Source organism: Hypanus sabinus, chromosome 3 (genome assembly GCF_030144855.1).
Source record: "Hypanus sabinus isolate sHypSab1 chromosome 3, sHypSab1.hap1, whole genome shotgun sequence".
NCBI lineage: Eukaryota > Metazoa > Chordata > Chondrichthyes > Myliobatiformes > Dasyatidae > Hypanus > Hypanus sabinus.
Genome location: NC_082708.1, coordinates 6281972 through 6308063, shown reverse-complemented (window position 1 = coordinate 6308063; position 26092 = coordinate 6281972). Strand labels below are relative to the sequence as shown.

Below are 26092 nucleotides of genomic sequence, written 5' to 3'. Positions count from 1 at the left end.
AGGTACACAGAAAAATCTCTCTTTTTGCACTGCTCATTTTTTAATCTCTTAGTGTAACTTAGTTATTTTTAACTTATCGCGCTGTACTGCTGCGGCAAAACAACAGAATTCACAACACATCAGCGATAGTAAACCTGATTCTGAAACTCGTTCATACAGATCAGATCAGGACACAGTTCATTGAGGCAGAACAAGGGAGAATAATAACAGAATGCAGAATGAAGTGTCAGAGTTACAGAGACAGTGCAGTGCAGGCAGGGGTTAATATCACCGGCATATTTTGTGAAATCTAGTGGCAGCAGTACATTGCAATACATAGAGAGAAAAAACATGGATTATAATTTTTTAAAAATATATGTACACTATATATACAGCCTGTGTGTTAGTTAAAGAGTTAAATTAAACAGTTCAAAAAAAAAGAAAAACTGCTGAGGTAACGTTCATGGGTTCAATGTCCATTCGGAAATCGGATGTCGGGGGAAGAAGCTGTTCCTGAAACATTGAGGGTGTGTCTTTAAGCTTCTGTATCTCCTTCTTGAAGGTAACAGTGAGAAGAGGCCACATCCTGGATGATGGGGTCCGTAATGATGGACACCACTTTTTTGAGCGCCATTCCTGGATACTCAGAGCCTTGCGCCCAGGATAGAGCTGACTACGTTTACAACTTTCCGCAGCTTACTTCCATTTTGTCCTTCCCACCCCACGCCGGGCAGTGATGCAGCCGGTCAGAATGCTCTCCACAGTACACCTGTAGAAATTTGCCTGAGTGACATAACAAACCTCCCCAAACTCCTAATGAAATATACCCTCTGCTCTGCCTTCTTAGTGGCTGTATCCGTATGCTGGAACCAGGCTAGACCCTCCGAGATATCGACAGTCAGCAACTTGAAATTGCTCACTCTCTCAATAAGGTGCAATGAGGTAGATTGTGAAGTCCTTCTTATCGGACTAGAGAACTCTTAAAGCAATTATGGGAGTTAACAGCTTGTGAATCTCCAATTATCTAAAAATAAAGATTAAATATTAGCTTTGCATGTCATACGAACAATCAAAATATACAGTGAAATGCACCATTTGTGTCAGCAATCCTGGGGGAATTCTGCATGGTGTCACCATGTTACACTCAGTTCATCAGGCAGTTCCTGTACCTAATAAAGTGGACACTGAGTGTGCGTTCATGGTCTTCTGCAGCTGTAGCCCACCTACCTCAAGGTTAAACGTGTTGTGCACTCAGAGATGCTCTGCTGCACACCACTGTTGTCACACGTGGTTACCCGAGTTACTGTCACCCTCCTCTCAGCTGAACCAGTCTGGCCGTTCTCCTCTGACTCACTCTTTAACAAGGTGTTTTTGCCCACAGAACCACTGCTCACCGGATGCTGTTTGTTTCGCACACCACTCTCTAAACTCTAGAGACTGTCGTGTGTGAAAATCCCAGGAGGTCAGCAGTTCCTGAGAAACTCAAACCACCCTGCCTGGCACTAACAATCATCCCACGGTCAAAGCCACTCAGATCACATTTCCTCCCCATTCTGATGTTTGGGCTGAACAGCAACTGAAACTCTTGACCGTGTGGCCGTAGAGTTGGGTTGGAAACGGATCCTTGTGGACTTAACTAAGAAAGGAAGTGCTGGCATTGGAAAAGGTCTGGAGGGATTCATGAGAGTGATTCCAGGAGGGAAAACGTTAACATATGAGGAGCGTTCGATGGCTCTGGGTCTGTACTCGCCAGTATTTAGAAGGGGAGGGAAATCTCATTGAAACCTAAAAAGACCTAGATAGAGTGGATGTGGAGAGGATGTTTCCTAAAGTGGGGGAGTCTCGGACCAGAGGGCACAGATAGAGTGGATGTGGAGAGGATGTTTCCTATAGTGGGGGAGTCTAGGACCGGAGGACACAGATAGAGTGGATGTGGAGAGGATGTTTCCTAAAGTGGGGGAGTCTAGGACCAGAGGACACAGATAGAGTGGATGTGGAGAGGATGTTTCCTAAAGTGGGGGAGTCTCGGACCAGAGGGCACAGATAGAGTGGATGTGGAGAGGATGTTTCCTATAGTGGGGGAGTCTCGGACCAGAGGGCACAGATAGAGTGGATGTGGAGAGGATGTTTCCTACAGTGGGGGAGTCTAGGACCAGAGGACACAGATAGAGTGGATGTGGAGAGGATGTTTCCTATAGTGGGGGAGTCCAGGACCAGAGGACACAGATAGAGTGGATGTGGAGAAGATGTTTCCTATAGTGGGGGAGTCTAGGACCAGAGGACACAGATAGAGTGGATGTGGAGAGGATGTTTCCTATAGTGGGGGAGTCCAGGACCAGAGGACACAGATAGAGTGGATGTGGAGAGGATGTTTCCTATAGTGGGGGAGTCTAGGACCAGAGGACACAGATAGAGTGGATGTGGAGAGGATGTTTCCTATAGTGGGGGAGTCTCGGACCAGAGGGCACAGATAGAGTGGATGTGGAGAGGATGTTTCCTATAGTGGGGGAGTCTCGGACCAGAGGGCACAGATAGAGTGGATGTGGAGAGGATGTTTCCTACAGTGGGGGAGTCTAGGACCAGAGGACACAGATAGAGTGGATGTGGAGAGGATGTTTCCTATAGTGGGGGAGTTCAGGACCAGAGGACACAGATAGAGTGGATGTGGAGAGGATGTTTCCTATAGTGGGGGAGTCTAGGACCAGAGGACACAGATAGAGTGGATGTGGAGAGGATGTTTTCTATAGTGGGGGAGTCTAGGACCAGAGGTCACAGATAGAGTGGATGTGGAGAGGATGTTTCCTATAGTGGGGGAGTCTAGGATCAGAGGACACAGATAGAGTGGATGTGGAGAGGATGTTTCCTATAGTGGGGGAGTCTCGGACCAGAGGACACAGATAGAGTGGATGTGGAGAGGATGTTTCCTGTAGTGGGGGAGTCTCGGACCAGAGTCCTCAGCCTCAGAATAGAGGGACATCCAGTTAGATCAGAGCTAAGGAGGGCTTTCTTTAGCCAGAGGATGGTGACTCTGTGGAATTCATTGCCAATTTCAGCTGCGGAGGCCAAGTCATTGAGTGTATTTAAAGCAGAGGTTGATAAGTTCTTGATTAGTAAGAGCACCAAAGGTTACAGGGAGAAGGCAGTAGAAGAGGGTTGACGGAGATAATAAATCAGCCATGATGGAACAACAGAGCAGACTTTATGGGCCGAATGGCCTAATTCTGCTCCTATGTTCTATGGTCTTTTAATAAACCTGATTCTGAACAGAGACAGACAGATATTCCCTGTTACATCCTTATCCAAACCAGTTCAAAGTACATGTATTATCGAAGTACCTCTATGTCATCATTTACAACCCTGAGATTTGTCTCCTTGCAAGCAATCACAGTAAGTACAACAAAACACAACAGAATCAATGAAAGACTGCACCCAAGAGGATGGACAAGCAACCAATGTGCAAAAAAAAAACAGCAAACTGTGCAAATACAATGAGAAAGAGAGAGAAAATAATAATAATTTACCTAATAAATATAGCCATTCCAAACACACTTGGTTTACAGAAATTATTGTGAAAAACACCAGAAATATGCTGAATTAAAAGAGGAAATTGAAAGACAATGGAACATGAACAGGGTATACACTGTCCCAATAGTAATACCTACAACTGGTGTCATGCCAGAGTCAATACACAATAGCATTAAACAATTAGGGCTACACAGTAATATCTAAGTAAATCTTCAGAAAGCCACATTACTCAACACCATAGAGCCACAGAACCATGGGACATTACCACACAGAAACAGGCCTTTTGGCCCTTCTTGGCTGTGCCAAACCATTTTTCTGCCCAGTCCCACTGACCTGCACCTGGACCATATCCCTCCATACACCTCTCATCCAGTTACCTGTCCAAGTTTTTCTTATATGTTTAAAGTGAGCCCGCATTTACCACTTCATCTGGCAGCTCATTCTACACTCCCACCACACTTTGTGTGAAGAAGCCCCCCTCCCGATGTTCCCTTTAAACTTTTCCCCCTTAACCCTTAACCCATGTCCTCTGGTTTTTTTCTCCCCTAGCCTCAGTGGAAAAAGCCTGCTTGCATTCACTCTATCTATACCTATCATAATTTTATACACCTCTATCAAATCACCTCTCATTCTCCTACGCTCCAGGGAATAAAGTCCTAACCTAGTCAACCTTTCTCTGTAACTCAGTTTCTCAAGTCCTGGCAACATCCTTCTCTGCACTCTTTTAAACTTATTAATATCCTTCCTGTAATCTGGTGACCAAAACCGCACACAATACTCCAAATTCGGTCTCACCAATGTCTTATGCAACCTCACCATTACATTCCAATTCTTATACTCAATGCTTTGATTTATAAAGGCCAATGTACCAAAAGCTCTCTTTCTGACCCTATCTACCTGTGATACCACTCTTAGGGAATTATGTATCTGTATTCCCAGATCCCTTTGTTCTACTGCACTCCTCAGTGTCCTACCATTTACCTTGTATGTTCTACCTTGGTTTGACCTTCCGAATTGCAAGAATAGTCCTGACAATGAAGTTCCTAGCAATTGAGAAGTGATTGTAAATAAAAACACAAAATGCTGGCAGAACTCAGCAGGCCAGACAGCATCTATGGGAGGAGGTAGTGACGACGTTTCGGGCCGAAACCCTTCATCGGGAGAAGTGATTGTCCTTGGCTGCGCTCGTACCTGAGGTTTTACCACCTCGAGCTGAGAAAAAATAAACAATAATAGTAATAAATAACTGAGTGGTTTTGGGAACTATTCAGTGGTGGGGTGAGTGAAATTATTCTCCTGGTTCAAGAGCCTGATGGTTGAGGGCTAATAACTGTTCCTATACCTGGTGGTGTGAGTCCTAAGGCCCCTGTATCTTCTTCCTGATGGCAGCAATGAGAAGAGAGCATGGCCTGGGTGATGGGGGAGAAAGACACACAAGACTGCGGACAATAAAATCAGGAGCAAAAGAATCCGCAAGAGATGTTGGAGGAAGTCAGTAGGTCCAGACGTCCTGATTCAGGACACAGAAGGCAGATGGCAGATGCTGGAAGGTGCAACTCCGGAGACAGGCAGTGTCTGTGCAGGGAAATGGACAGTCTACGTTTGGGCCAAGGTTCTTCATCTGGACTGCAGAGAAAGAGGGGAGACAGCCAAGTTAAAAAGGTGGCAGGAAAGAGTGGAACAGGTGCTGGGAGAAACATAGAAACATAGAGAATAGGTGCAGGAGTAGGCCATTCAGCCCTTCTGAGGTGATGGGTGGATCCAGGTGAGGGGGAGAGTGTGAGTGATGTGATAATCTGGGAGGTGATTGGTGGATCCAGGTGAGGGGGTGGTGATTGGCAGGTGAGGCATCGGGAGAATGTGAGAGATATGAGATGGAATAACAAGAGGCTGCAGAAGATGGAATCTGATAGGAGAGGACAGCAGAGCATGGAAATATGGGAATGGGCTGAGCAAGGGAATGGGAGGGAGGAGTGTGTGGATGATATGCAGGGAAGGGGAAAGAGATAGGCTGATGGGACCAGAGGGTTGATGTTCCAGATTTAAAATTGAAGATTCAAGTCTATTTCTCACATGTACATCAAAACATAGAGGCAAACAAACACCAGACAGAAGGATTGGTGACATTCATGCCATCAGGTTGGAGACTACTAAGGCGGAATATCCTTAGGCAGGGTCCTGACTCCAATCACCACCCACTCCTCTACCTCTGGAGCACTGATCCCTCTAAACTGCATGGGTGCCCAGGCTCCCATTACGGAAATGCTCCTGCACACATAACCTTTGTTGCTGTGCACAGCCACAATTTTTGTTTACATACAAATAAGGTGTTGCCTCAAAGATATCACAGCAATATTGTCGTTTCTAAGAAAATTAAGGCTGGTTCACTTAAGACGTTCACTGATACGTTGAACTACATGCTTGAACATAGAACACAGAAATCTACAGCACATTAAAGGCCTTTGTTGTGCCGACCACGTAACCTACTCTAGAAATTGCCTAGAATTTCCCTACCGCATAGCCCTCTATTTTTCTAAGCTCTGTGTACCCTTCTAAGAACCCCTTAAAAGACCCTATTGTATCCACCTCCACCACCTTTGCTGACAGTGCATTCCATGCACCCACCACTCTCTGTGTGGAAAAATGTACCTCTGACATCCCCTTGCACCTACATCCAAGCACCTTAAAACTATGCCCCCTCGTGTTAGCCATTTCAGCCCTGGGAAAAAGCCTCTGACTATCCACATGATCAATGCCCCTCATCATCTTATACACCTCTATCAGGTCACCTCTCATCCTCTGTCACTCCAAGGAGAAAAGGCCGAGTTCACTCAACCTATTCTCATAAGGCATGCTCCCCAATCCAGACAACATCCTTGTAAATCTCCTCTGCACTCTCTCTAGAGTATCCATATCCTTCCTGTAGTGAGGTGACCAGAACTGAACACAGTACTCCAAGTGGGGTCTGACTAATGTCTTATATAAGGTCTTAGAAACGAAGAATTTGAAGATCTGTCAATTCCTGTTGATATCGTTGGAACATTTCAAGTTTCTAGTGCTGACTGTGAACGTGGATTCAGTCTTATGAATTCAATTAAAGTAAATCCGGAAACAGGCCAGAAGTGGAACATCTGGATGATCGAATCAGGATTAACACGTATCTTTCAGCTGGGTGTGAAATTAATCTGGACAGTGTTAATAGACAATAGGTTTGCGATAAAGACAGATGAAAAAAAGTTTACAAAATGTGCAAGAATTTTTTGTTGAATTGTATTTCACTTAATAAATAAATTCAAAAGTACGTTATTTTTCAATTTTCATTCTACATATTCATAACATGCATATTACAGAAAATCATTTACAGTGCCGTGCAGTTCTTCAGCCATGTAAAAATGTCTTGCTCAGAGCAATGGTTGGGCCGCAGAGCTGTAAAAAATTAGAGGGAACATCAGTCAGAGGCTGAGTAACCCACAGCGTTTCTCCAGGAGTTTGCTCCATAGATGCTGCCTGACCCACTGAGAATACCTAACGATCAAACGTTCTCATCTGTGCTCCTGACCGCAGTTTATATACCACCAGTAGCCGACTAGAAGAAAGCATTCACAACACTGCACAATGTCATCTGCAGATAAGAAACAGCCCATCCTGACACATTTCAAATTATAGTCGGTGACTTTAACCAGCCTGTTTGAAGAAAACCCTGCCCAATTATCACCAGCATGTAACTTGTTGCACCAGAGCTCCCATTACACTAGACCACTGCTACACTGTGCCTATTGTTCCTTCCCAGGACTGCATTTTGGCAAGTCAGACCACTTAGCTGCACACAGACAGAGCCCAAAAAGCAAGGGATCCAAGACCAAGACAACAAAGATGTGGTCACGGGAGTCTGAGGAGTGGTTATAGAATTGCCTTGGGTCAGTGGACTGGGCCATCTTCAAGCACACATATAAGGACCTGAACGACTACTCCAAGGTTGTAATAGACTTGATTAAAACAGCTGTGGCCGGATGTGGCTGCACAAAGTCATTCAAGGTCTTCCTCAACCAGAAACCCTGGATGAACCACAAAATCCAGAATTTGCTGAGTGCCAGATCAGAGGCATTCACATCTGGAGATCGAGAATGCTACAAGAGGCTACTTATTTATATCTGTATTTGCAGATTTTGTTTACAGTTAACAGTTCCTGATGCGTACGGTTACCGTTCTATAGACTTGCTAAGTAGGCCTGCAGAAAAAGAATCTCCTCCACAATTTTCGCAGGAGTGTGCGCTTAGCCCCCTGTTCTACTCGCTTTACACTAATGACTGTGTGGCTAAGCACAGCTCCAACACCATATACAAGTTTGCGATGACACCACTGTTGCGGGCTGTACCAAAGGGGGTGACGAATCAGCATACAAGAGGGAGACTGAAAACTTGGCTGAGTGGTGTAATAACAAGAACCTCTCATTCAATGTCAAGGACCTGATTGTAGACTTCAGTAAAGGGAAACCAGAGATCCATGACCCAGTAATCATCGGAGGATCAGAGGTGGAGAGGGGTAAGTAAATTTAAATTCTTGGGTGTCACTATTTCAGAGAACATGTCCTGGACTCATCATATAAACATGATTGCAAAAACACAACAGGGCCTGTACTTCCTCAAGAGTCTATGGAGATTCAGCATGTCATCGAAAACCTTGACAAACTTCTATGGATGTGTTGTGGAGAGTGTATTGACTGGGTGCATCCCATTTTGATATGGAAGCACCAATGCCTTTGAGCGGAAAATCCTACAAAAGGGAGTGGATTCAGCCCAAAACATCATGCTTAGGCAAGGCGTAGGACCTGCTTAGCAAACCCCCCCCCCCCCCCCCAATGAGGGTCACGTGAAGCCATGGGAGCAGGTGGTAGATGTTCATATGAGCAGCCGGTGCAGATCACAAGTCCTGGTTATGCGACCACTGACACCAGGCAGACAATCTCTGAAGAGTGTTGAGGGCTGGGGTCACCCGTCTTGTAAAGACACTGCCCAGAAGAAGGTAAAGGCAAACCACTTCTGCAGAAAAAAAATTGCCAAAATCAATCATGGACATGGAAGGACCACGACAGGCCACGTCATACAACAAGGCACATAATGAACGAACCATAGTAAGCACCCTACCCAAATGCATCACAGCTTAGTACAGCAACTACTCTCCCGTGACACAAGAAACGGCAGAGAGTTGTGGACACAGCTCAGAACATCATGGGAACCATCAGTTCATTAGGGAAATGGATCAGCCATGATGAAATAGCAGAACAGACTCAATGGGCCAAATGACCAAATTCTGCTCCTATACCCTATGGTCATATGGCTTTACCTTGTTCTATAATGAATCTATCTGTATGCACAATATGCAAGACATCTTCTCACTGTATCTCGGTACATGTGACAATGGTAAACCAATACACCACCACGGAACTGAAATGTTGACACTTTTCCACCGAGGCTACTCGACTTGCTAAGCTCTTCCAGCATTTCCATTTCTAAATAAAATTCAGCAAACATTTCAGGAGATTGGTATACAATCAACAGCTCCATCATGGGCACCAGCCTCTCCAGCATCAAGGGCATCTTCAAAAAGTGATGCCTCAAAAAGACAACGTCCATCATTAAGGTCCCCAGTCTCCCAGGACATGCCCTCTTCTCGTTGCTACCATCACGGAGGAGTTACGAGAGCCCGAAGACACGCACTCAACATTTTAGGAACAGCTTCTTCCCTTCTGACATCAAATTTCTGAATGGACAATGACCCCATGCACGCAATCCAACCTTTTTTTTGCTCATTTTGCACTACTTATTTAATTTATATATATATATGGCGGTTGTCTATCATGTCTGACAATGACCGGGAGAGTTTTTAAAGTGGGAAACTCGTTCCACTGGGGCAGTTCCACTCTCTCGACTTCAGAAATCTGGGTCCAGTGGTACGAGTAGTCATCACAAAACCAGGGGCTTCCTTGGTCGCAGCAGATGGCCACGATGTCTTCTGTGCCTTGCCATGCCCTTCACTCTCCGCAGAGCGTTGCAGAACCATCTTCCTGGCTGTTGGATCCCACTGTAGATCTCATCTGCCCAGTCTGCCGCAGCTGACTTCACACACTTAAACCAAAGGATATAACTTCACACAACTTCACTGATCTGTTCCCACAATCCTATAGACTAACTTTCAGGGTCATCTGATCTCATTTCTCACTTGTTGCTTGTTTTCCTACTTATTATTATTTCCTTTTGTATTTGCACGGTTTGTTGTCGTTTGCACTCTGGGCGAACGCCCAAGTTGGTGTGATTCTGTTATTCTGTTATTACTAGAAATTTATTAAGTATTATTAAGCAAATTGTCATTTATACTTTCTTATGACAATGTACTGCTGTCACAAAAAAACAATTTTCACAATACCACTGCTATTAAATCTGTTTCCGATTCTGATTAAGCTACTAATAATCGAGGGGCCCAGATCACCAACAAAGACACCAGGGTTCAAACAACACCACAGTGACTCAGGTTCAATTAATAACTGGAGAGTTTAAATAAACCAGCTATTAATAACAATGAGGAATAGGGTTGTATTTAAAAGCCATCTGTAAAGCATTTCTTCATCCGGAGTATGCCACACTTACCCTGCCTGACCAAATGTCACATCAGGTTCTTCCCCTGGGACCGGCTCTCAGCCCCAGGGTTATTAAGGAAGTGAAGTAAAGGCTGTGCTTAGCAGAGGAGAGTATAAACACGTGATCCTAACTCCTGATGTCGTCCGTCTCTGTGGGGAACAGGCTCTCTCGTCCTGCCTCCTCTCCCACTTCACTGATCCTTAATCTCACCTGTTGAGTGTGACTGGGAGCGGGAGAAGACAGAGAGAGGGGAGAAAGAAAGGGAGGAGAAAGAGATTGAAAGAGGTGGGAAGAGAGGGAGGAGAAACAGAGGAGGAGAGAGAAAGAGGAGGGAGAGAGTGGATGGGGAGAGAGGCAGGGGTGAGAGAGAGACGGGGCAGAGGCAGAGAGAGAAAGGGAAGGGAGAGAGAGGGTGGGGAAGAGAGAGGAGGAGGAGGCTACATACATCCACACCAGGACCACCAGACTCAAAAACAGTTGCTTTCCACAAACAGTAAGGCTGACACCTCCACCCACTAACCCACCCCTCCACACTCTCAACCACTACTACTTTATCATTTCCTGTCAGAGTCACCTTATAGAACCATAGAACATTACAGCACAGAAACAGGCCTTTTGGCCCTTCTTGGCTGTGCCGAACCATTTTTCTGCCTAGTCCCACTGACCTGCACCTGGGCCATATCCCTCCATACACCTCTCATCCATGTACCTGTCCAAGTTTTTCTTAAATGTTTAAAGTGAGCCCGCATTCACCACTTCATCTGGCAGCTCATTCCACACTCCCACCACTCTCTGTGTGATGAAGCCCTCCCACCCCCCCGATGTTCCCTTTAAATTTTTCCCCCTTCACCCTTAACCCATGTCCTCTGGTTTTTTTTCTCCCCTAGCCTCAGTGGAAAAAGCCTGCTTGCATTCACTCTATCTATACCCATCATAAATTTATACACCTCTATCAAATCTCCCCTCATTCTTCTACGCTCCAGGGAATAAAGTCCTAATCTATTCAACCTTTCTCTGTAACTCAGTTTCTCAAGTCCCAGCAACATCCTTGTAAACCTTCTCTGCACTCTTTCAACCTTATTAATATCCTTCCTGTAAGACACTCCTGTGTCTAACATCACTTTTTGGACATACATACAATCAATGTACAAAATCTATCTTATGTATTTATATTTATTGTGATTTTTAACTTAATATGTTTTTTGTGCTGTATCAGATCTGGAGTAATAATTATTTTGTTCTCCTTTACACTTATGTCCTGGAAATGACATTAAACAATCTTGAATCTAGAATCAGGTGGTGACAAATCAGCATACAGGAGGGAGACTGAAAACCTGGCTGAGTGGTGCCACAACAACCTCTCACTCAGTGTCAGCAAGACCAAGGAGCTGATTATCAACCTCAGGAGGGAGAAACCAGAGGTCCATGAGCCAGTCCTCATCGGAGGATCGGAGGTGGAGAGGGTCAGCAACTTTAAATTCTGCATGGTTATCATTGCAGAGGACCTGTCCTGGGCCCAGCATGTAAGGGCAATTTTGAAGAAAGCACAGCAGTGTCTCTACTTCACGAAGGGTCTCGGCTCGAAAAGTCGACTGTACTTCTTCCTATAGATGCTGCATGGCCTGCTGCGTTCCACCAGCATTTTGTGTGCATGTCTACTTCCTTAGAAGTTTGTGAGGATTCAACATGACCTCTAAAACTGACAAATTTCAATGGATGCATAGTGAAGAGTGTATTGACTGGCTGCATCACAGCCTGGTATGGAAACACCAATGCCCTTGAATGGAAAACCCTGCAAAACCAGAGGATACAGCCCAGTCCATCACAGGTAAAGCCCTCCCACCATTGTGCACACATACACAAACACAGCTGCAGGAAAGCAGCACCCATCATCAGGGACCCCCACCACCCAGACACGCTCTCCTCTTCCTGCTGCCATCAGGAACAGGGTACACGAGCCTCAGGACTCACACCACCAGGCTATTACCCCTCAACCATCAGGCTCCTGAACAAAGGGGATAACTTCACTTGCCCCATCACTGAAATGCTCCCACAACCTATGGACTCACTTACAAAGACTTGTCATCTCTTGTTCTCTATATTTATTATTGAATTATTTATTATTACTTTCCTTCTTTTTGTATCTACATAGTTTGTTGTCTTTTGCACTTTTGTTGAACACCCAAGTAGGTGCGGTCTTTCATTGACTCTGTTATGGCTATTATTCTATGATGGACTTATTGAGAATGCCCACAAGAAAATGAATCTCGGGGTTGTATGCAGTGATATATATGTTCCTTGAAAAATCAAACATGAACTACCATTCCATCAGCTGTCGGTGACCAGTCACTGGGTTAGTAAACCTGTCATAATGACTCAGGTGCAGATGATACAATCGAGCGTGGGTCACGGTGTGTTTATCGAGGGTAACAAGTCCGGAATAAAAGACCTCGATCAGTACACTTAGCCAGACAGGCCTACAGATACTTGAATGATACCACCCAAGGGCATTTAGATGTTCCATCACTTTGTTTTGCTGTTTATAACTTACGGTATATAATATACGTCGATTTATGTTGGTCACATAGCATTACAACACAGTACAGGCCCTTTGGCCCACAATGTTATGCCAACCTTTCAACCTACTCCAGTCGAATCCTTCCCTCCTTCATTCATTCCGAGGTCTTTCCATGACCATGATTGTTCTTGGCAAATTTTCTCTACAGAAGTGGTTTTCCGTTGCCTTCTTCTGGGCAGTGTCTTTACAAGGCGGCTGACCCCAGCCATTACTCTTACTCTTCAGAGATTGTCTGCCCGGTGTTGGTGGTCACTTATGATCTGCACCACCTGCTCCCAGGGCTTCACATGACCCTGATCGGGGGGCTAAGCAGGTGCTGCACTTTGCTCGAGGGTGACCTGCAGGCTGGCAGAGGGAACGAGTGCCTTAACACCTCCTTCGGTAAGGACATACATCTCCACCCAGGTACCCACCTTTCCTCCTACATCACCTGCCACTTTTCTATCATCCACATGCCCAGCTAAGAGTCTCCTAATTGTCCCTAATATATCTGCCTCTACCACCACCCCTGGCAGGGCATTCCGTGCGCCCACCACTGTCTGTGTAAAAAAACCTACTACTGATATCCCCCCCATACTTTCCTCCAATCACCTTAATATTAAGCCCCCTCATTTTAACTATTTCCTTCCTGGGAAAAGGCCTCTGGCTGTTCACTTGCCCCATGTCTGCTGTAAGAGACTAAATGATTCTCCACAACAAGACAGTGAGACTCTTCATCTCACTATCCACCTCATTACCACTGCTGCCTCTCAGGCGTGTGGGTGCGCGACTACGCGGTAACTGAAATGCTCCCATGCGCATCATCTTTGCTGTCACACAACTAGAGCCGCATGCAGCTAGGTAAAGTCCACATAATGTGAAAGATTTTCTTTGTTATATTGAATTTCATAATATCCTTCAATTAATAAAAAATGAATAATATGTGATTTTTCAATTTTCATTCTAAACGTTCAGCGCATACCAATTACAAAAAAACATTTAAAGTGCCGTGTGAAAAATTCCTACTCGTAACAATGGTTGGTCCGCGCCGATATGAAAGAATTAGCGGGAGCGTTGGATTGTTGGGCTGACCTCATCTGTGCCGCTCATGATTTTATAAACATAAGAAATAGGAGCAGGAGTCGGCCATCCGGCCCATCGAGCCTGCTCCGTCACTCAATAAGATCATGGCTGATCTGGCCATGGACTCATCTCCACCGACCTGCCTTTTCCCCATAATCCTTAATTCCCCTACTATGCAAAAATCTATCCAACCTTGTCTTAAATATATTTACTGAGGTAGCCTCCACTGCTTCTTTGGGCAGAGAATTCCACAGATTCACCATTCTGTGGGAAAAGCCGTTCCTCCTTATCTTCATCCTAAATCTACTCCCTCGAATCTTGAGGCTATGTCCCCTAGTTCCAGTCTCACCTACCAGTGGAAACAACATTCCTGCCTCCATCTTATCTGTCCCTTTCATAATTTTATATATTTCCATAACATCTCCTCTCATTCTTCTGAATTACAGTGAGCATAGACCCAGGCGACTCAATAGCTCCTCAAAGTCTAATCCCCTCATCAGGTCACCCCTCGGCCTCCTTCATGCCAGGGGAAACAGTCCCAGCCTGTATCTCAGGCTCTCTGTTCCTGTGAATCTTCTCTGTCCCCTCTCCTTCTCTTCGCTGGCTGACGTTAACTTTACAAAATATTCCAGGTGTGATCTCACCAAAACCTTCAGCTGCTGCGACATGACAGCCCAGTTTAGAGGCACAGTGGGGGAGTCTCATTAAGATCTAGCCTAGATAGAGTGGATGTGCAGAGGGTGTTTTCTATAGTGGGGGTGTCTAGGACCAGAGGGCACAGCCTCAGAATAGAGGTACATCCACTGGGAACAGAGATGAGGAGGAATTTCTTTATCCAGAGGGTGGTGAATCTGTGGAATTCATTGCCTCAGAACGCCGTTGAGGCCAAGTCATTGGGTATATTTAAAGTGGTGGTTGAGAGGTTCTTGATTATTAACAGTATCAAAGATTACAGGGAGAAGGCAGGAGAATGGGGTTGAGAGGAATAGTAAATCAGCCATGATGGAATGGTGGAGCAGACTCGACGGGCTGAATGGCCTAATTTCACTCCTATGCGTCCTGGTCTTCTGGCAGCGAGTGATGCCCGTCCCTCACAGCCTCCCTGCGACTCCAGCGAGAAGACTCAGCACACAAGCACCTCTGCACTGACTAACGGTGCTCTCCACGCAAACCGTGCCACCAGCTCAGAGCGCGTTTCACGTACCTCAGCCTCTGTCGCTCCCACTCACTCTCTCCCTCAGTCGCCGAAACGCATGCTGTTTTGCTGCACCTGCCTTCTAGTCGCAAGCCAGTCTCTCTCCAACAACAACCAGGAAGCCGAGCCCACAATCATCTCACAGGCTTGCGAAAGAGGAACAGGGAAGTCTCGCCAGGGTTAGAGGAACTAGCTAGATGAGACGCAAGTTCAGATGCTCCGTGTGTGTGTGTGTGTGTGTGTGTGTGTGTGTGTGTGTGTGTGTGTGTGTGTGCACTGCAAAGATAGAGAGACTGCAAACAAGCCCAAGGAAAGCACAAACCATACTAAATGCACAGAGATGTTCCTGACAGTCAACGATATCTCTGTGCCTCTCTAAACACTTCAGATGCAACACAACACAGATTCAAGATTATTGTCCTAAGACCATAAGGTGCAGGAGCATAATTATGGGGTGGTATAGATAGGGTAAATGAAAGCAGGCTTTTTCCACTGAGGGTGGGTGAGACTAGGGCTAGAGGCCATTGGTGAAAGTTTGTGTGGAGCTTAAGTCTTGGCATGTTGGGATGCTATGTTGGAGTTGTGTAAGATGTTGGTGATCTTTGATTTGGAGCATTGTGCGTAGTTCTGGTTACCTGCAGGAAAGGCATCAACAAGACTGAAAGGATGCAAAGAAATGTACAAGGATGTTGCGGAGCTGAGTTATAGAGAAAGGTTGAATAGGTTAGGACTGATTCCCTAGAGTGTAGGATAATGAGGGGACATTTGATAGAGGTGTACAAAATTATGAGGGGCATAGATAGGGTAGATGCAAGCAGGCTTTTTCCGCCGAGGTTGGGTGAGACCAGAACGAGAGGTTTAAAGGGGGAAAGGTGGAATGTTTCAGGGGACCTGAGGGGGAACTTCTTCACTCAGAGGTGGTGCGACCGTGGAGTGAGCAGCCAGTGGAAGTGGGGGGCCTGTTTCTGTGCTGCAGTGCTCTATGACACGAAGTTGGTCTTTCCGTCACGGCTGATTTATTATCCCATTCATTCTTCAGCAAACAAGTGTAAAGGAGAAGAAAATAATTGTTACCTAAAAATACTTGAAAAGGGAGACATTAGTACAGTTAACATCTGAACCCTGTGACTGTTTTCCCTTATACAACCTTGAAGTGCCATCACGATATGATCTGCATGGTGGCACGTTGAACAAAGGTCTTCACTCTACCTCGGTCATGAGCCAATGATAAAGCAATTTACCAAATCCTAAAAGGCAGGAACAAACAAAATGATGGAGGAACTCAGCAGCCAGGCCATGTCCATGGAGGGAAAACAGTGCTGGCCTATCCAATCTCTCCTTATATCTCGAGCTACACACACAGAACCCTGGAGGAGCTGAGCAGGTCAGGCAGCATCGATGGAGAGGGACAAACAGTCAACGTTTTGGGCTGAGGCCCTTCATCAGGACTGGAAAGGAAGCGGGTGGGGGAAGAAGAGGCCAGAATTAGAAGGTAGGGGTGGGGGGAGCTGTACAAGCTGGCAGGTGATGTGAAACCAGCTGAGGGAAAGGTGGGTGGGTGGAGCGGGGGACGAAGTGAGAAGCTGGTAGGTGGTAAGGAGAGCAAACTAGTGAAGTAGTGTTCATGGGCCATTCTGAGATCTGATGCTGGAGGGGAAGAACATTGAGTCTGTGTCTTCAGGCTCCTGTATCTCCTCCCTGATGGTAGCAATGAGAAGAGGGCATGCCCTGGATGGTGAGGGTTCTGCTGGAGGAACTCAGCAGGTCAAGCAGCATCTGTGGGGTGGGGGGGAAGGAACAGTCAACTTTCTGGGTCGAGACCCTTGTCAGGGTTGTCAGTGAGGGGAAGAGACGGCTGGCATAGACGGAGGAAGGCAGAGAGGTGACAACACTGAGGCAGTCAGTGAACTGAACAAGGGTGTATGATGCTGACTCAACCCAGATGCGGGGACTCAGATGGCACGGTAGCACAGTGGCTAGCATAATCCTTTACAGTGCCGGCAACCGGGCTTCCGATTTCCGCCGCTGTCTGTGAGGAGTTTGCAGGTTGGCCACATGGGCTTCCCGCCGGTGCTCCGGTTTCCTCCCACATTCCTAGGGTTAGGGAATGCTGTGTCAGCGCCAGAGTATGGAGACATCTGCGGGCTGCCCCCCCCCGGCACATCCTTGGACCGTGTTGGTCACTGACACAAATATAGAACATAAAACAGTACAGGCCATTCGACCCATAATGTCGTGCTGACCCTTTAACCTACTCCAAGGTCAATCTAACCTTCCCTCCCACACATTTTTTTTTCATCTAAGAATCCCTTAAAGCCAAGATCAAAACTGCCTCTACCAACGTCCATACTTGCGTGTCTCAACCACTACCCCAGGTAAGCGTTCCACACACCGACACTCTCCGCTTAAAATAAACTTACATTTGACATCCGCCCCTCAACCCTCCTGCAACCACCTTAAAATCATGCCCTTCAAGTGACGCATTCAAAAGTCCAACGGTCAAAGTAGTCTATTATCAAAGGGCATATATGTCACCATTTACAACCCTGAGATCCATTTTCTTCTGGACATTCACAGTGGAACTAAGAAACAATAGAGTCAATGAAAAGCTACCATTGAACAAAGGCTGACAAACTACCAATGTGCAAATGAGACAAACTGTGCAAATAAGATAAACACAAATAATAACAACAATAAATAAATAAATAAAATCACAGTGTTTCAATATACTTTTGACAAATAAAGATAATCTTTAAATCTTTTAGGCTTCTTTCCCCTCTCCACATGTATCTCCTCGAGTGCTGACTGTCCTCGGTGAAGACCACTTCGTTGGCGTCTCCTTCCTCGCCCCAGCAGATGGCAAAGCGAGAGGCCCTTCACCCGCCAGGAAGGCAAGCAGCCTCCCCACCCATGGGTGACGGGAAGGGAAGGAAGAACAGAGATCTCTCGGTTGAGCAATCACCATGGGCAGGCAGCCAGAGTTGCAGACCTGCCTATGGGCGACTGGGGAAGGAGAAGTTGCCCCTTGGTGCAGCTGGAAGGGACAGGGCAGTTGCTGACAGCGGTGACAGCTCTGAGTACCCAGGGGAAGGTTAAGTTCAGCCAAGCCCAAACAAACGTACAAAGAGGAAGACACTAACCATGCTAGCGTGACTCACACAGCAAGGTCTCACAGCGGCATGGAGAACACCCCAAAGTGGAGAGCATAAAGACTGCAAAAAACAAAAAGCAAGATTTCCCAGCGGCCAACCAGTTCTATTCCATCTCCCAATCGCATTCCGACATGCTGGTCCACAGCCTCCTCCATGACCACAAAGAGGCCATTCTCAGCTTGGAGGAGCAACACTGGATATTCAGTCTGGGCACCCTCCAACCTGATGGTATCATTGACAATTTCTCTATCTTCTGGTAATTTCCCTCCCTCCCCCCCACCTCCCTTCTCTTTTTCATTCCTCATTCTGGCTTCCCTCTCACGTTCTCTTCTCCTCATCTTCCCTTCACCTGCCTCTAGCTCCCCCCTTCTCCTTTTCTCCCATGGTCCACTCTCCTCTCCTATCAGATTCCTTCTTCTTCAGCCCTTTACCTTTCCCAGCTTCTTCATCCCCATGCACCCACCTTCCCCCTCACTCGGTCTCATCTTTCATCTGCCTCGTGTACTCCTTTCTCTCCCCCCACGCCAACCCCACCACCTTCTTACTCTGGCCCTATCCCTTCAAGTCCTGATGAATGATCTCAACCCAAAATGTCGACTGTTCAGACGCTGCCTGACGTGCTGAGTTCTGTCAGTATTTTGATTGCACTACCCTCGATTTCCAGCATCTGCAGAATCTTGTGTGTATGAACTTCTTGCCAGGACATATCCACCTATTGCTTTAGAACACAGAACAGTACAGGCCTTTCGGCCCATGTTGTGCTAACCTTCTAGCCCACTCTGAGATCAATTTAACCCTTCCTTCCCACATAACCCTCTATTTCTCTTTCATCCATGTGCCTATCTACAAATCTCTTAAATGTCCCTCAAGTATGTGTCTTGTGTGAGCTTGAAGCTCAGTACAGCCAGGGAGGGGCAGGAAGAGATATCTACCAGTGTCGCCAAATTGATGCAAGCTCTCTTGGGTTCAAAGTGAAAGTCAAATTCATTATCAGATACAGAAGTCCACATCTGCACAGGTGCAATGAAAAACCTACTTGCACCAACATTGCAAGCACAGAGCATCAGATAAGCGGCGTTCAGAAAAAAAAACAGAATATAAACCCGAAAGATGCTGGAAATCTAGAGCAGCTCACACAAAATGCTGGAGGAACTCAGCAGGTCGAGCAGCGTCCACAGAGAAGAATAAACAGTCGATATTTTGGACTGAGACCTTTCATTAGAAATTATACACAGTCTTTCCAAGAAAGAACATCATTAGAGCAAAAGGAAGTCTATTTCAATGCAAAGTGCTGCTGAGCTGCAGAAATTAGGGGTGCACCGGTTAGTTCATGAACCAAATGGTTGAAGGGAAGTAAGTAGCTGTTCCTGAACCTGGTGGTGTGAGACCTCAGTTGTCTGTACCTCCTGCCCGACTGTATCCTGAGATCGTTGAGGGAGAGTGTCCAGGCAGAGCTGGCGTTTACAGCGGAGGTCTCATTGTGCCAGCAGCGTCACAGTTAGCATAATGCTATTACAGCGTCAGCAACCTGGGCTCATTTCCCTCCTCTGCCTGTGCGTTCTCCCTGTCACCGTGTAGATTTCCTCCCGGTGCTCTGGTTTCCTCCTGCAGTCCAAAGATGTTAATTGGAGACATGGGTGTAACTGGGTGGGGTGAGCTCATTGGGCCTGTAAGGTCTGTTACCATGGCCACCCCGCTGTGATGGTGGGGTCTAGAGCGCTCCCTCGCAAGAAGGGCAAACCTACCAAATATTGAATGGCCAAGATAAAGGGGTTTGGTAGTAAGGAGGGCAAATAAATATTTGCAGTCATTTCGAGAGGACTAGAATATAAAAGCAAGGATGTGATACTGAGGCTTCATAAAGCATTGGTCAGACCACACTTGGACTTTTGAGAGTAGTTTTGGGCACCTTACCTAAGAAAATTTACGCTGGCATTGGAGAGGATCCAGAGGACGTTCATGAGAATGATCCCAGGAATGAAAGGGTTAACGTCTGAGGAGAGTTTGATGACCCTGGGCAGGGAACTCGCTGGAGTTTAGAAGGATAAAGTGTGCAAGATGGTAAGATCACACAGAGGCAAGGATTGTGTGGACAGCCAGACACTTCGTTTCCCAGTTCAGAAATGTCTAATATGAAGGGGCAGAATATAGGTGATTGGAGGACAGTACAGAGTGAAGTCAGAGGTAGGTGTGTTTTTTTTTTACACAGAGAGTGGGGGTAGAGGCAAATACATTAGGGGCATTGAAGAGACTCTTAGAGAGGCACATGATAGAAAAATGGAGGGTTATGTAGCAGAGAAGGGTTAGATTGAGCTCAGAGTAAATTAAGTGGTCGGGACAACATTGTAGGCCAAAGGGCTTTTCTGAGCTATAATGTACTACATGTTCAATGGGGGTGATCTCACTGAAACCTACCAAATATTGAAAGACCTAGACAGAGTGGATGTGGAGAGAATGTTTCCTGTGGAGGGGGACTCTGGGACCAGAGGGCACAGTCTCAGAATAGAGGGAAGTCCATTTGGAACAGAGATGAGAAGGAATTTCTCTAGCCAGAGGGTGGTGAATCTGTGGAATTCATTGCCACAGATGGCTGTGGAGGCCACGTCAATGAGTACATTTAAAGCAGAGGTTGATAGGTACATAATTAGTCTGGGGAGAAATCGGGAGACTGGGCTTGAGAGGGATAATAAGTCAGCCATGATGGAATGGTGGGGCAGACCTCGTGGGCTGAATGGTCCCCATAGACCACAGCCCTAGAGGACTAACATCCACTCCATATTCACTCCATCTTGGCCTTTCAATATTCGATAGGTTTCAATGAGGTTCCTCCCTCATTCTTCTGAACTCCGGTGAGTAGAGGGCCAGGGACATTACATGTTCCTCACACCTTAACCCTTTCATTCCTGGGATTCCCTGCGATTCCCTGGACCCTCTCCGATTGCCAGCACATTTTTCTTTGAAATACAGGCTTGCTTGATGGGAAATAGAAGTTTGGAGGGAGAATAATCAGGAGTCAGCTAGTTCTCAGAGCTGAGAGGACAGTCCAGGAACAGCACACAATCTAACCAGTCTCAGATGCCCTCTCACAATACCCAGAGCCAGAGAGAAAGCCTAATACATCACGGTGAAGGGGACCATTAACAGTGCTACAAGTACCCTCACCAGGACCACCAGACTCAAAAACAGTTACTTTCCCCAAGCAGTGAGGCTGATCAACACCTCTCTCCACTAACCCACCCCTCCACACCCCCAACCACCACTACTTTATCATTTCCTGTCAGCCACCTTACGTACAGATATTCTTGTGCCGAACATCATTTTATGGACGTACAATCAACCTATGTACAGAAACTATCTTATGTATTTGCATTTATTGTCTTCCTTATTTTATTGTGCTCTTTCTGTGCTGCATCAGACCACAGTAACAATGATCTCATTTGTCTCTACACTTGCGACTGAAAATGACATTAAACAATCTTGAATCTCGAGTCCGACTAAATCACCAACCCCACACATCACTGGGATGCTAGAGGAAACAGAGAAAAAGCCACATGTTTTCAAGGAGAGAATTACACACACGCACATCAGAGGTGGAGATCGAACCTGGGTTCAAAAGTTCAAAGTGCATTTATTATTGAAGTACATGTGCATCACCATATACAACCCTGAGATTCATCATTGGTGTGAGGATCCATGCAGCCCAGATTACGTAGGCCGTGAGACACGGAAGCAGAAGTGGAGCAATCTGTTCCACACCCCAAAGAGATGAGGGGTCAGAGTGCTGTACTTGTCCCCTGGGGTGTGAGTCAGGGGTAGAACCGGTCAGAGTTGATGGGAACGTGGTAGAATGAAATGGCATCAGTATAAATGGTGGCTGGCAGTTGGCATGGACTGTGGACAGAAGAGCCTGTTACTACCCTGGAAAAACATTACACCATAAGGTATAGAAACAGAATTAGGCCATTCGGCCCTTTAGTCTGCTCTGCCATTCCATGATGGCCGTTTTATTATCCCTCTCAACCCCATTCTTTTGCATTCTCCCCATAACCTTTGATGCCAAGAACCTATCAACCTCCACTTTAAATATACCCAATAACTTAGTACCCACAGCCATTTGTGGCAATGAATCACTTTCATGAACCTCCTCTGGACCCTCTCCAATGCCAGCACATCTTTTCTCAGATAAGGGACCCAAAACTGCTCACAATACTCCGTGTGCCTCATAAAGCCTCAGCATTACATCCTTGTTTTTATATCCTGTCCTTTCGAAATGAATGCTGACATTTCACTTGCCTTCCTCACCACTGACCAGCAAGTTACATTTATGGAATCCTGCACGAGGACTCCCAAGAACCTTTGCACCTCTGAGTTTTGAAATTTCTCCCCATTTAGAAAACAGTCTATATCATTATTCCTTCTACCAAACTGCATGACCACAGTCTTACCAACACTGTATTCCATCTGCCCCTTCCTTGCCCATTCTCCTAATCTGTCCAAGCCCTTCTGCAGAGTCCCTGCTTCCTCAGCACTACCTGCTCCTCCACCTACCTTCGTATCAGCTACAAACTTGGCCACAAAGCCATTCAAGACTCTGTGACAAGTGTATTTCATGCACCATCAAGGTAACAGAAGCATTTCAGGAAGTGAGATTAGTCATTTCTGAAAGTGGATGGAGAAGTCTTCCATGGAGATGATCAATATTGGGACTGGATATGGGATGGTAAGTTTCGCTTAGCGTAGAGAACTGAAATGAAGAAAACGTGGGCAGGTTATGACTGACATGCCTCTATCAAAGTATATTTATGACCAACGCATGTAAATATCACCACGTTCATTTTGTTTTGAGATGCTGCGTGGAACAGGTCCTTCCGGCCCAGCAACTCACCTCTTCAACCCTCGGCTAATCACAGGACAATTTACAAAGACCAACTGGGAACACAGAAAACCTAGAGCGCAATACAGACCCTTGTGCCAAACAATTAACCGACTATTTGGTACATGTAGAAGCAGCCGGAGGAAACCCAGGCACATTTGGGAAGAATGTACAAGCTTTCTTACAGAGGACACCGGAATTGAACTCTCAACTCTGAACTCTAAACTCCAAGACGCAAGCCATAATAATGTTGTGTTAACTGCTACGCTACTGTGGCACCCTACAACCACTGTCGTTGGCAGATCATTAAATACGTTCCAAGAATGGAAACTTGTGACAGCACACGTGATTTACAGCAGATGCTGGAATCTGAAGTAACACACAAAAATGCTGGAGAAACTCAGCAGATCAGGCAGCATCCATGGAGGGAAACAGCTGGCATTTCGGATCAAGACCCTTTATTTGGGAGGAGTAGAATGGACACAAATAGAGGGGCAATCATAAGAACACACCCCACTCAGCAGCAAACCTACAAGTTCAAGTTTAACACCATTTGACTGTACATCTATACAACCCAAATGAAACAACGTTCCTCTGGACCATTGTTGGACACAAAATATACCAACACAGCATGTAAAACAAAACACTACCCAAAGTAAGATAATAAAATATAATTCAAAATGCGTGTAGTGTGCAGTACAAGCAAACAGAAATCAGTGAACAGCTCGCTGTCCTAGTGACAAGACCTCGATGGTGATGGGGTATTCATTAGTCTCCCAGCCTGAGGGAAGAAGCTGTTACTCAGTCTAGCAGACCTAGTCCTGATGCTCCTGGACTTCCTTCCTGACGGTCGAGGGTCAAAGAGATTGTGGGATGGGTGGTAGGGATCTTTAGCAATGCTTTGGGCCCTTTGTGTACAACACCCAGTAAAAGGCAAAAATGGGGGGGGGGGGGTGGAGACCCCGATGGCCCACTCGGTAGTTCTTACACATTGTGACTAGGTCGAATAAGAGTTCAGCGCGAGCGAGATGGAGGATGAGGCGCTACTCATCCAACTGAGAGTGGCCTCAGCATGGCAGAAGAGACAAACAGCACCGCACGATGTAGACGTAGATCTATACCACAGTGTCATCAAAAACAATTGCACGATTCTTGAGGTCGTTACAGTTTACTTCAGGAACTAACTCAGCCTTTTTACTGTGTCACCAGATCCCTGGATGGTTGCTTTGAACATTTCATAATCTTCCTTAAAATAAGGCAGTTGCACTGCACATCCAATTTCGCTTTGCGTGCACCAGTTTCAGCAGAACTAAGAACAGTACAGCACAAGAAGAAGCCCTTCAGCTCACAACGCTGTGCTGAACCAATGAAATTAGTAATCAAACAGCCAATTAAACTAATCCCTTCTGCCTACACAGTGTCTGTATCCCTCCACCATCCTCACGTTCATGCACCTATCTAAGCATCTCTTAAAAGTCCCTAATATATCTGCCTCTACCCCCACCCCAGGCAGCACATACCAGGCACCCACCCCTCTCTGTAAAAAAAACTTGCCTCTCGCATCTCCTTTGAAATTATCCTCCCCACACACCCCCCAGCTTAAATGTACGCCCTCTGGCATTAGGTATTTCAACCCTGGGAGTAAGATGATGGCTTTTTAGAACAGTCTGTCATTGAGTTTACTGCGGATCAGTAATACTGGATTGGGTGTTATGTAATGTGTTAGGGAGCTTAAGGTAAAGGGACCCTTAGGAGGCAGTAGATTGGGTTCAACTTGAAATTTGATAGGGATGAAGTCTGATGTGGCAGTATTTCAGCGGAGTAAAGGAAATTAGTGATATGAGAGAGAAGTTGGGCAAAGTAGATTGGAAGGAGATGCTGGCAGGGATGATAACAGAGCAGCAATGACATGGGTTTCTGGGGAAATGAGGAAGGTGCAGAATAGAAAGCACATAACAAAGCAAAAATTGTGGGAAGTCAGAGGATTGGGATGCTTTGAAACCCCAACAGAGAGCAACTAAAAGAACCATTAGGAGGGAAAAGATTAAATAAGAAAGCAAGCTGGAGGAATGGAAAATTGCAAATGTCACTCCAGTCTTAAAGAAAGGAGGAAGACAGCAGAAAGGAAATTATAGACCAGTTAGCCTGACTTCAAATGTTTAGCCTGACTGAAGATGTTCGAGTCAATTGTTAAGGATGAGACAGGACAAGATGAGTCAAAGTCAGCGTGGTTTCCTTGAGAGAAAATCCTGCCTGATGAACCTACTGGAATTCTTTGAGGAGATTACAAGTAGGATAGATAAAGGAAATGGAGTGGATGTTGTATATTTGGACTTTCAGAAGGCCTTTGACAAGTTACCACACATGAAAGTTAAGAGCCCATGGTATTACAGGTAAGTTGCTGGGGTGGTTAGAGCATTGGCTGATTGGTAGGAGGCAGTGAGTGGGAATAAAAGGATCCTTTTCTGTAGCCAGTGACTAGTGGGGTTCCACAGGGGTCGGAGTTGGGACCACTTCTTTTTATGCTGTATATCAGTGATTTAGATAACAGAATAAATGGCTTTGTTGCCACGTTTGCAGATGATACGAAGATTGGAGGAGGGGCAGGTAGTGTTGAGGAAACAGGTAGGATGCAAAAGGACAGACACATTAGGAGATTAGGCAAGAGAGTAGCAAATGAAATGCATTGTCATTGTCATACAATTTGGTAGAAGAAAATGTGCCGACTAATTTCTAAATGGGGAGAAAATCCTAAAGCCTGAGATGCAAAGAGACTTAAGAGTCCTTGTGTAGAACACCCTGAAGGTTAACTTGCAGGTTGAGTCGGTGGTGAGGAAGGCAAATGCCATGTTAGCATTCATTTCAAGAGATCTAGAATACAAGAGCAGGGATGTGGTGCTGAGGCTTTATAGGGCATTGGTGAGGACACACCTTGAGTATTGTGAACAATTTTGGGCCCCTCATCTTAGAAAAGATGTGCTGGCATTGGAGAGGGTCCAGGGGAGGTTCACAAGGATGATTCCGGGAATGAAGGGGTTATCATACAAGAAACATTTGATAGCTCTAGGTCTGTACTGACTGGAATTTAGAAGC

The 26092-nt window shown here is 45.9% G+C and overlaps 1 protein-coding gene across 5 annotated transcripts in view; it reads right to left on the bottom strand.

Annotated features, from left to right (window-relative positions):
* LOC132391014 (arf-GAP with Rho-GAP domain, ANK repeat and PH domain-containing protein 1-like) overlaps positions 1-26092 on the bottom strand; it is a 284897-nt gene that overhangs the window by 203642 nt on the left and 55163 nt on the right. Inside the window, exon 1 of one of the 5 annotated variants that reach the window (XM_059963619.1) lies at positions 6867-6905. The exons of the other annotated variants lie outside the window; for them this stretch is intronic. Coding sequence (XP_059819602.1) covers positions 6867-6890 — 24 coding nt within the window. The 5' untranslated portion in view covers positions 6891-6905. Of the gene's footprint in view, positions 1-6866; positions 6906-26092 lie in introns of those variants that run through there. 5 annotated transcript variants of the gene reach the window in all.